Source organism: Ranitomeya variabilis, chromosome 5 (assembly GCF_051348905.1).
Source record: "Ranitomeya variabilis isolate aRanVar5 chromosome 5, aRanVar5.hap1, whole genome shotgun sequence".
NCBI classification, from domain to species: Eukaryota; Metazoa; Chordata; class Amphibia; order Anura; family Dendrobatidae; genus Ranitomeya; species Ranitomeya variabilis.
The window spans coordinates 418,081,251-418,093,638 of NC_135236.1; the positions used below are offsets into that span (position 1 = coordinate 418,081,251).

Sequence of the window (12,388 nt, forward strand, 5' to 3'; positions counted from 1 at the left end):
ACACCACCCCATACACATGCATGCTGGGCCATGTTTGCATGTGTTCTCAATAGGCAGAAAGGAGTAAGCCATTGCCAGACACCTTTCATGGTGGCATCTGTCCCTTAAGTACACAATGATCATACATGTTGAAATGCAATACCTTCTTTCTACAGTCTTCTGATGTCAGTCGAAAAAGTACCGCACAAAGGTTTCCATAAACTGGTATACACCCTTAATTCAATGCACTTTGATTGTCTTTTTGGAAAACTTCTGTTTAGCAGAAAACATACACAGTAAGACCACAATAATAATTATCTGGGTCGGTAAGACATGCTGATACCTCAGTAGTAGCCTCCTACTGTAGGAAGCAATACAGTAAATGAACCATCTGTTCTGTGCCGTTACCACATTGTGACTTTCTATGTCTTTGGGCTGGAGTGGATATGAGATTACCTAGCTGCGATTCCTCCTTGACGCAGGTTTGATACTCTTGGCTTCCCATCCTTGTCAATTCCACCTGACACTGTAAGCCCTAGTGTGGTGCCTTCTTTCTTCATTAATTCAACTATTGTTGAGCCCTTGAACTCTTCTGTTAAAAGGAAAATGATGGATATCATTAAGCGGGAATCTCGGAAAGGTTTTCAAACAACCTGATTTGCATTAATGAAAGAATAAATGAGACAGATGTGGTTTTCTTAGTGATAAATGGCACACTCCCATATTATACCATCCTATGTATCAGGTCTTCAGAAAATGATAATATAGGAAAGGAAAAGCATTGCACTAAAAAAAAAGAAAAAAAAAAAAGGGAGAGCAGAGTTTCCTACGTTCACACGCTAATAAGCAACACATAATGTCAATGTGAGTGGGTGGGAGACCATGAAGGGTAAACAGTCAGTTTTATGATTACAATTTACTGAAGGCCTTAATTATGTTGTCTGGCTTTGCGTTCTCTAAATGGAAGATGCTTTATTCCTCTGTTCAGCAGTCATACATCTTTTCCAGCTTCTTCTCTCTCTAGACAGGAGGTCATCTGAGCCAATAAACCTTTGTAGATGCATATTTTGATTATATTTTACTCTGGCTAGATTAAAGCATGGGGGGCTTTTAGCTGGAGCACACATAAAAAGAGTGGTGTGATCCACGGTAGAACGCTCAGCAGCCGTAACCTTCCAGTTCAAAGCCAATTATCTTCTACTCAGCTTGAGATTAGCTACTTTCCAGACACACACAAGAGTCTTGACTTTATTTATTGGTGTTATATTTCCGTAAAAACACTACTTTATCATGCAGAAATATGTACGTGAAAGATGGCTTTTATTAGAAAAATCAATGTCATTACTGCATATTAAAGAAGATATGTTTATTTATAAAAATAACAACCGGTAATCTCCAATAAAAGCAAACTATGGAATAAAAAGTATGACTGACCTAGGAGTAGCGCAAGAAGCCAAGACAAGCTAGCGCCATGTACCCTGCATTGATTGTACCTTGTAAATTACGGCCTATTGTTCTGTAACATGTTGTAAACTAATCATTGGTTCACGAACAAGACACTTGTTTAAAGCAAACCATTCATTCATTCATTACTTTTTGTATAAATCAATAGCAATCAGAAATCTATAAACTTTGACATGTATCTTAAACGAAACAGTAAAGATGGAAGAAGCATTAATGATCTGCTACCAGTGTGAAAAAGAATAGACTATAACATTGTTCCCCAACTCCAGTCCTCAAGGCCCACCAACTAATCATGTTTTCAGGATGTCCACAGTATTGGACAGGTGATACCTGTGATATCTGGGCAATACTAAGGAAATCCTGAAAACATGATTAGTTGGTGGGCCTTGAGAACTGGAGTTGGAGAACACTGGTCTGTAGGTACATTTCACATGTAAAGTTGCGTATAAGTACAACTAGCTATTGAACCCGTTCTACGCCCGGGTGGCGAGCATTTATATTGGTATATGGTCTCCATCCTGGTATGTGCTGCTCCCATCTTGCTCTCCCATCCTGTCATGTGCTGCTCCATCCTGCGCCCCCATCCTGTCATGTGCTGCTCCATCCTGTCATGTGCTGCTCCATCCTGCATCCCCATCCTGTCATGTGCTCCCATCCTGCGCCCCCATCCTATCATGTGCTGCTCCATCCTGCACCCCCATCAGTGCGGGCGGCTGTGCTGAGTGCGGGCGGCTGTGCTGAGTGCGGGCGGCTGTATGTGGCTGTGCTGTGCGTGGGCGGCTGCGCGTGGCTGTGCTGAGTGCGGGCGGCTGTGCGTGGCGGTGCTGAGTGCAGGCGGCTGTGCTGGGTGCGGGCGGCTGTGCGTGGCTGTGCTGGGTGCGGGCGGCTGTGCGTGGCTGTGCTGGGTGCGGTGGCTGTGCTGGGTGCGGCGGCTGTGTGTGGCTGTGCTGGGTGCGGTGGCTGTGCTGGGTGCGGCGGCTGTGCGTGGCTGTGCTGGGTGCGGTGGCTCAGGCTGTGCTGGGTGCAGGCGGCTGTGCTGGGTGCGGTGGCTGTGCTGGGTGCAGGCGGCTGTGTGTGGCTGTGCTGGGTGCGGGCGGCTGTGCGTGGCTGTGCTGGGTGCGGCGGCTGTGCGTGGCTGTGCTGGGTGCGGTGGCTGTGCGTGGCTGTGCTGGGTGCGGCGGCTCTATGTGGCTGTGCTGTGCGTGGGCGGCTGTGCGTGGCGGTGCTGAGTGCGGGCGGCTGTGCGTGGCTGTGCTGAGTGCAGGCGGCTGTGCGTGGCTGTGCTGGGTGGGGGGCGTGGCTGTGCGTGGCTGTGCTGGGTGCGGTGGCTGTGCTGGGTGCGGCAGCTGTGCGTGGCTGTGCTGGGTGCGGTGGCTGTGCTGGGTGCGGCGGCTGTGCGTGGCTGTGCTGGGTGCGGTGGCTCAGGCTGTGCTGGGTGCGGGCGGCTGTGCTGAGTGCGGGCGGCTGTATGTGGCTGTGCGTGGGTGGCTGTGCGTGGCGGTGCTGAGTGCGGGCAGCTGTGCGTGGCGGTGCTGAGTGCGGGCAGCTGTGCGTGGCGGTGCTGAGTGCAGGCGGCTGTGCGTGGCTGTGCTGGGTGCGGGCGGCTGTGCGTGGCTGTGCTGGGTGCGGGCGGCTGTGCGTGGCTGTGCTGGGTGCGGGCGGCTGTGCGTGGCTGTGCTGGGTGCGGGCGGCTGTGCGTGGCTGTGCTGGGTGCGGGCGGCTGTGCGTGGGTGCGGCGGCTGTGCGTGGCGGTGGCTGTGCGTGGCTAACCTGGGTGCGGCGGCTGTATGTGGCTGTGCTGTGCGTGGGCGGCTGTGCGTGGCGGTGCTGAGTGCGGGCGGCTGTGCGTGGCTGTGCTGAGTGCAGGCGACTGTGCTGGGTGCGGGCGGCTGTGCGTGGCTGTGCTAGGTGTGCGTGGCTGTGCTGGGTGCGGCGGCTGTGCGTGGCTGTGCTGGGTGCGGGTGGCTGTGCTGGGTGCGGTGGCTGTGCTGGGTGCGCTGGCTGTGCTGGGTGCGGTGGCTCAGGCTGTGCTGGGTGCGTCGGCTGTGCGTGGCTGTGGGCGGCTGTGCTGGGTGCGGTGGCTGTGGGCGGCTGTGCTGGGTGCGGTGGCTCAGGCTGTGCTGGGTGCGGTGGCTCAGGCTGTGCTGGGTGCGGTGGCTGTGGGCGGCTGTGCTGGGTGCGGTGGCTCAGGCTGTGCTGGGTGCGGTGGCTCAGGCTGTGCTGGGTGCGGTGGCTGTGGGCGGCTGTGCTGGGTGCGGTGGCTCAGGCTGTGCTGGGTGCGGTGGCTCAGGCTGTGCTGGGTGCGGGTGGCTGTGCTGGGTGCGGTGGCTGTGCTGGGTGCGGTGGCTCAGGCTGTGCTGGGTGCGGGTGGCTGTGCTGGGTGCGGTGGCTCAGGCTGTGCTGGGTGCGGTGGCTCAGGCTGTGCTGGATGCGGGTGGCTGTGCTGGGTGCGGTGGCTCAGGCTGTGCTGGGTGCGGGTGGCTGTGCTGGGTGCGGTGGCTGTGCTTGGTGCGGTGGCTCAGGCTGTGCTGGGTGCGGGTGGCTGTGCTGGGTGCGGTGGCTCAGGCTGTGCTGGGTGCGGTGGCTCAGGCTGTGCTGGGTGCGGGTGGCTGTGTGCGGGTGGCTGTGCTGGGTGCGGTGGCTGTGCTTGGTGCGGTGGCTCAGGCTGTGCTGGGTGCGGGTGGCTGTGCTGGGTGCGGTGGCTGTGCTGGATGCGGTGGCTCAGGCTGTGCTGGGTGCGGGTGGCTGTGCTGGGTGCGGCGGCTGTGCGTGGCTGTGGGCGGCTGTGCTGGGTGCGGTGGCTCAAGCTGTGCTGGGTGCGGTGGCTCAGGCTGCGCAGGGTGCGGTGGCTCAGGCTGCGCAGGGTGCGGTGGCTCAGGCTGTGCTGGGTGCGGGTGCCTGTGCTGGGTGCGGTGGCTGTGCTTGGTGCGGTGGCTCAGGCTGTGCTGGGTGCGGGTGGCTGTGCTGGGTGCGGTGGCTGTGCTGGGTGCGGTGGCTCAGGCTGTGCTGGGTGCGGCGGCTGTGCGTGCCTGTGGGCGGCTGTGCTGGGTGCGGTGGCTCAGGCTGTGCTGGGTGCGGTGGCTGTGGGCGGCAGTGCTGGGTGCGGTGGCTCAGGCTGTGCTGGGTGCGGTGGCTCAGGCTGTGCTGGGTGCGGTGGCTCAGGCTGTGCTGGGTGCGGTGGCTCAGGCTGTGCAGGGTGCGGTGGCTGTGCGCGGCGGTGCTGGGGGCCTGAGCAGGCGGGGACACCGGCGCGCTGTGGGGGTCAGGTGCCGGAGTCGCCGCTAGCTCAGGCCCCCGGCACTTGCTATATTACCTGGGCCTGATCCAGCGCTGCGCAGTGCGCGCCGGTCTGTCTTCCGGGTCCTCTGGCTGTGACTGTTCAGTCAGAGGGCGGCGCGCATTAAGCGCGTCATCGCGCCCTCTGAACTGTGAACGTCACAGGCAGAGGATGTGGACCGGAGGACGGAGGAGCAGCGCGCAACGGAGGAACGGGACAGGTAAATATATCATACTCACCCTCCTGGCGGACCCTGCTTCTCCGTTGGAGATCGCGGTGTGCGTTCAGTGTTTACGCATACCGCGATCTCCTGGGAGCGTCGCTCTGTGGGGTCTAGACTGCGCCGGCGCGTGCGCAGTCTATAGAGGCTTCGGACAGAGTGACGCTCCCAGCGTTATATTATAGATTATATGAACTGTATATACAGATAGGTCAGGAAATATTTGGACAGTGACCAAATCTTTGTGATTTGGGCTCTTAATACCACTTTTTATATTTAAAATGAAACAAATGAGATCCAATTGTAGGCTTTTAGGTTTAATTAATGGGTGTAGGACTGGGTTAAATTCTAGCACTACAGGTCTTAAGGTACCATTACACTAAACGACTTACCAATGATCACGACCAGCGATACGACCTGGCCGTGATCGTTGGTAAGTCGTTGTGTGGTCGCTGGGGAGCTGTCACACAGACAGCTCTCTCCAGCGACCAACGATCAGGGGAACGACTACGGCATCGTTGAAACTGTCTTCAACGATGCCGAAGTCCCCCTGCAGCACCCGGGTAACCAGGGTAAACATCGGGTTACTAAGTGCAGGGCCGCGCTTAGTAACCCGATATTTACCCTGGTTACCATTGTAAAAGTAAAAAAAAAAACCACTACATACTCACATTCTGATGTCTGTCACGTCCCCCGGCGTCCACAGGGTTACTGTTTTTTTTTTTTTACTTTTACAATGGTAACCAGGGTAAATATCGGGTTACTAAGAGCGGCCCTGCGCTTAGTAACCCGATATTTACCCTGGTTACAAGTGAACACATCGCTGGATCGGCATCACACACGCCGATCCAGCGATGACAGCGGGTGATCAGCGACAAAATAAAGTTCTGGACTTCTAGCTCCGACCAGCGATATCACAGCAGGATCCAGATCGCTGCTGCGTGTCAAACACAACGAGATCGCTATCCAGGACGCTGCAACGTCACGGATCGTCGTCGTTCTCGCTGCAAAGTCGCTTAGTGTGAAGGTACCTTTAATTAGATGCACCTGGCTAGATTTGACTAAGAACCAGGAAATGGGTGTACCTTGTGTCTATCTGCTGGATGTTGAGAAGAGTGGAGTATGTTGAAGCTGGTGAGTGACCAGCTAAAATGTGAATGGTAGCTGGGTGAGAGACAAGCCAGTGTCCCTCCCTGAATGAAGAACTGCATGAGTAAGCTAGGAAAGCTGAGCAGTGTGTGTGATCTGCAGAGTAACGTGTGGAAGCTGCAGCTTGTTCAGTGTGACCTGTGCATGGAGTTGAACACTTATGTTTGGCACTGGAAGCTGATGGAGCTCAGGCTGAAGGTGATACTGAGAAATGTACCTCTTTTGTGTGTAAAGTTTGCTCCTGGGGAAAGAACTGTAATTGTTCTGGCGAGCCGGCACTGATATATACTTGCCTGCTGAATGAACGGTTTATTTGCTAGGATACCTTTGTGGTCAGAAGAGGTTGTTTTGGTTATGAATTCCTTGGAGTCTTATGAAAGAAATAAAGCTGCATGTTCGGATCAAACCGCATTGCCTGTGTGAATGCTATCTAATACCTACTGTTAAGCACGAGGGGTTGAACAAAAAAAATCCTGTGAAACATTTAGAAATTGCAACCATTTTTCAACAAAGCCTCCACAATTCAGGGTCTCAAAAGGAACTGGACAAATTAACTTTATCAAAAATAAAATGTTCATTTTTAATACTTTGTAGAGAATCCTTTGCAGGCATTGAGATGCTTTGCCAGGGATTTACTGCAGATAACTTCAGTTGTTGCTTGTTTGTCGAGGTCTTTCTGCCTTAAGTTTTGTCTTAAACATAGGAAATGCATGCTGGGTGGGGTTGAGATCTGGTGAGTAACTCAGCCATTGCAAAATATTTCACTTCTTTGCCTTAAGGGTATGTGCACACGTCCGGATTTCTTGCAGAAATTTCCTGAAGAAAACCAGAAATTTTCTGCAAGGAATTTTTTTTTTGCATTTTTTTTTAGCATTCTGCAAGCGTAATTAGCTTGCAGAATGCTGAAGTTTTCCAAGCGATCTGTAGCATCGCTAGGAAAACTGACTGACAGGTTGGTCACACTTGTCAAACATACTGTTTGACAAGTGTGACCAACTTTTTACTATAGATGCTGCTTATGCAGCATCAATAGTAAAAGATAGAATGTTTAAAAATAATTAAAAAAAAAAAAATGCTTATACTCACCCAGACATCTCCTCAGCGGCGTCCGTTCCTCTTCCTATAGCTGGTGTGTGCGCGCAGGACCTTCCATGACGTCGCGGTCATGTGAGCGGTCACGTGGGCGGTCACATGACCGCTCACGACCAATCACAAGACAGTGACGTCATCACAGGTCCTTCACCGCACAGCAGCTATAGGAACCGAAGTGGCAGCATGCAGCGGTGAGGTGGGAACACTGCGGGGGACATCGAAGGTGAGTATAGGACTATTTTTTATTTTAATTCTTTTATTTTTGACCAATTATATGGTGCCCAGTGCGTGGAGGAGAATCTCCTCTCCTCCACCCTGGGTACCAACCGCACAATCTGCTTACTTCCCGCATGGTGTGCACAGCCCTGTGCGGGAAGTAAGCAGATCAATGGACTCCTAGGTGTGCGGAATCCCCGCAATTCCGCATTTTTAATGAACATGTTGCTTTTTTTTTCGCGATGCGATGTTTTCGCAGAAAAAAATCGCAACATTTGCACAAAAAATGCGGAATACACTGTAAATAATAGGAGGCATATGTTAGCGTTTTTTTCACGTTTTTATCGCGGTTTTATAGCGGATAAAACGCGAAATAAACGCAAAAAATCCTGACGTGTGCACATACCCTAAATACTCCTGAGTTGCTTTTGCAGTATATTTTGGATCATTAATTGTCCATCTGTACTGTGAAGCACCATCCAATCAACCTTGCTGAATAGGTTGAATACGAGCAGAAAGTATAGCCATGTACACTTCAGAACTCAACTGGATGCTTCCATCATTGAAAACCATGCATGCCCATGCCGTTATAATGTCTCCACCATGTTTTACAGACGATGTGGTGTGCTTTGTAACATGAGCAGTTCCAAGTCTTCTCCATACTTTCTTCTTCCCATAATTCTGGTACAGGTTGATCTTAGTTTCATCTGTTCTAATAATGTTTTTTTTTTTTAAGAACTGGGCTAGCATCTTTAGATGCTTTTTGGAAAAGTCTGATTTATGGTTTGTACCTTGTGGTGAACCCTTTGTATTTGCTCTCATGAAGTCTTCCCTTTATGGTAGACTTAGATACTAAAACACCTACCTCCTGGAGAGTGTTTTACACTTTGATAAATGTTGTGAAGAAGCTTTTGACCACCATGTAAAGGATTCTGCAATCATTCTATCATTCATTCTATCGCATACTATCCTTATTGAAAATATGACCAAGTATGGAATTGACAAGGCTATGGTTAGGTGTATTTATAACTGGCTCAGTGATCGTATTCAAAGAGTGGTAATAAATGGTTGTACATCCAATTGGAAGGGTGTTTCAATTGGGGTACCACAAGGCTCTGTCCTGGCCCCAATGTGGTTCAATATTTTTAAATGATCTAGATAAAGGAACTGAAGGTAACCTAATCAAATTTGCAGACAATGCAAAGCTAGGAGAGATAGCCAACACTAGAGAAAACAGAGAAAGGATTCAGAAGGCTTAAACAATGGGCAGCGACTGATGGGGAGAAATGCAAGAGTCTACATCTGGGCAAGAAAAATTAAAATTACATCTACAGAAAGGGAGGAATAGAACTAAGCAACAGCACGGGTGAAAAAGACCTGGGTATATTAATAGATCACATACTGCATGTGAGTCAACAATGTGATGCAGCAGCAAAAAAAAGCAAGCACAGTTCTAGAATGTATTAAGAGAAGCATACAGTCTAGATCACGTCAAGTAATTATCCCCCTCTGCTCCTCCTTGGTCAGGCCTCATCTGAAATACTGTGTCCAGTTCTGGGCACCACATTTAAAAAAAAAGACAGAAAAACTGGAGCAAGTTCAGAGAAGAGCACCCAAGATGGTTAGCGGACTGCAAAGTATGTCTTACGACGAACAGTTAAAGGATCTGGGAATGTTTACTTTGCAAAAAAGAAAGTTAAGAGGAGGCTTAATTGATGTCTAAAAATATTTGAAGGGATGTCACAGTGTAAAGGGATCATCCTTATTCTCATTTGCACATGGAAACACGAGAAGCAATGGAATGAAATTGAAAGGGAGAAGATACAGACTAGATATTAGAACAAAAAAAATTGACAGTGAGGGTGACCAATGAGTGGAAGAGGCTGCCACGAGAGGTGGTGAATTTTCCTTCAATGGAAGTCTTCAAACAGTGGCTGGATTCTATGATTCACCACTGTTGTCTTTTGTTGACGTCCAGGCCTTTTTAAGTTCCCATGCTGCCCAATGCACTCTTATGTGTGAATGTACTAAACTGTTGATTTGGCCATTCCTAACATTTCTGCTATCTCACTGATGGATTTCTTATTTTTTTATCAGCCTAATGATGGTTTATTTCTTTTCCTTTGAGAGCTCCTTTGACCGTATGTTGTGGGTTCACAGCAACAGTTTCCAAGTGCAAATGCCACACCTGTAATCAGCTCTACTGTAGACCTTTTACTTGCTTAGTTGATGATGTAATAGCCCATGCAGCCCATTTAAGCGCTTTTGAGATAATTGCCCGATTACTTTTGGTCCCTTTAAAAAAGAGGCAGCTACTTATTTAAGAACTGTAGTTCCAAAACCCTTACTAGTATTAGGATGCAAATACCCAACTGTAACTGAATATACCAGATTTAAACTATTACATCTCCTCCTGGTGTTGTAGATAAGAAATTGAAAATTTCTCTTAACCTCATCACTCACAGCTTTGACCTAAAGGAGAGGCATATCGTCATGATAAGTCACCACTTTCTCATTAGTCCTGGATTGGCTGCCAGAACCCCAAATAATGTTGAAAAAAGTAGGGGCATCAACACTAGTTTTGGGCATCAAAAAGTGATATTTTTTTTATTTTTGCACATTTGTTTCCCCTTTTGTTTTTCCTTTAACATAGGCCTACATAGCCATGTGAGGGGTGGTTTTACGATATCTTTTTATTGAATTTTTTATGAGGTGCAGCGAGTGGGGACATGTCAGGGAGTCACAAAAACACTGAACTTTAGGAAGGCAAAGTTTGACCAGCTTAGAGATGCCCTTAATCTGGTTGACTGGGACAATGTCCTCAGAAATAAGAATACAGATAATAAATGAGAAATGTTTAAGAACATCCTAAATAGGCACTGTAAGTGGTTTAAACCTTGTGGGAATAAAAGGACAAAAAATAGGAGAAACCCAATGTGGCTAAACAAAGAAGAGGGGCAATTAACAGTAAAAAAAAGCATTTAAACTACTAAAGCAGGATGGCACCATTGAAGCTCTAAAAAACTATAGGGACAAAAATACTTTATCAAAAAAACTAATTAACGCTGCCAAAAAAGGAAACAGAGAAGCACATTGCTAAGGAGAGTAAAACTAATCCCAAACGGTTCTTCAACTATATCAATAGTAAAATAATCAAAAGTGAAAGTGTAGGCCCCTTAAAAAATTGTGAGGAAAGAATGGTTGTAGATGATGAGGAAAAAGCTAATATATTAAACAACTTCTACTCCACGGTGGAAAATGAAATGCTGGGTGAAATGCCGAGAGACAAAGAAAACCCTATATTAAGGGTCACCAATCTAACCCAAGAAGAGGTGCGAAAGCGGCTAAATAAGATTAAAATAGATAAATCTCCGGGTGCAGATGGCATACACCCACGAGTACTAAGAGAACTAAGTAATGTAATAGATAAACCATTATTTCTTATTTTTAGGAACTCTATAGCGACAGGTTCTGTTCCACAGGACTGGCGCATAGCAAATGTGGTACCAATATTCAAAAAGGGCTCTAAAAGTGAACCAGGAAATTATAGGCCAGTAAGTCTAACCTCTATTGTTGGTAATATATTTAAAGGGTTTCTGAGGGATGTTATTCTGGATTATCTCAATGAGAATAACTGTTTAACTTCATATCAGCATGGGTTTATGCGGAATCGCTCCTGACAAACCAATCCAATCAGTTTTTATGAAGAGGTAAGCTATAGACTGGACCAAGGTGAGTCATTGGAAGTGGTATATCTTGATTTTTCCAAAGCGTTTGATACCGTTCCACACAAGAGGTTGGTACACAACATGAGAATGCCGGGTCTGGGGGAAAATGTGTGTACATGTTAGGCTGCTTTCACACTAGCGTCGGTACGGGGACGTCGTGCTGCGTCGGCCCGACGTACGGACGCATACTGTGAAAAAAATGCCCGACGTGGGCAGCGGAAGCAGTCTTACGACGCTTCTGCTGCCCCATTGTAAGGTCCGGGGAGGAGGGGGCGGAATTTGAATATGAAAATGGCGGACACGACTTGCAAAAAAAAGTTACATGTAACTTTTTCTGTGCCGACGGTCCGCCATAACACGACGCAACCGTCGCACGACGGTTGCGACGTGTGGCACTGCGTCGCAATGCATCGCTAATAAAAGTCTATGGAGAAAAAACGCATTCTGCGGGCAACTTTGCAGGATGCGTTTTTTCTCCACAACGACGCTTTGCGACGTGCAGTGCCCGACGCTAGTGTGAAAGTAGCCTTAAGTAACTGTCTTAGTAATAGAAAGCAGAGGGTGGTTATAAATGGTATATTCTCTAACTGGGTCGCTGTGACCAGTGGGGTACCGCAGGGGTAGATGTTGGGACCTATTCTCTTCAATATATTTATTAACGATCTGGTACAAGGTTTACACAGTAAAATATCAATATTTGCAGATGATACAAAACTATGTAAAGCAGTCAATATAAGAGAAGGTAGTATTCTGCTACAGATGGATCTGGATAAGTTGGAAACTTGGGCCGAGAGGTGGCAGATGCGGTTTAACAATGATAAATGTCAGGTTATACACATGGTAAAAAGGAATCAATATCACCATTACACACTGAACGGGAAACCACTGGGTAAATCTGACATGGAGAAGGACTTGGGGATCCTAGTTAATGATAAACTTACCTAGAGCAGCCAGTGCCAGGTAGTGGCTGCCAAGGCAAACAGGATCATGGGGTGCATTAAAGAGGTCTGGATACACATGATGAGAACATTATACTGCCTCTGTACAAATCCCTGATTAGACCGCACATAGAGTACAGTGTACAGTTTTTGACACTGGTGCTCAGGAAGGATATAATAGAACTAGAGCGAGTACAAAGGAGGGCAACAAAATTAATAAAGGGGTTGGGGGAACTACAATACCCAGAGAGATTAGCCAAATTAGGATTATTTAATCTAGAAAAAAGACGACTGAGGGGCGATCTAATAACCATGTATAAGTATA

General features: G+C 48.4%; 1 protein-coding gene across 10 annotated transcripts in view; it reads right to left on the bottom strand.

The window, feature by feature from the left end:
* Nucleotides 1-12,388, bottom strand: part of GRIP1 (glutamate receptor interacting protein 1) — a 787,412-nt gene that overhangs the window by 152,590 nt on the left and 622,434 nt on the right. For all 10 annotated transcript variants that reach the window (XM_077265228.1, XM_077265231.1, XM_077265226.1 and 7 more), the window contains exon 3: nt 436-571. In XM_077265228.1, the coding sequence (XP_077121343.1) occupies nt 436-571 (136 nt within the window). The remainder of the gene's footprint in view (nt 1-435; nt 572-12,388) is intronic.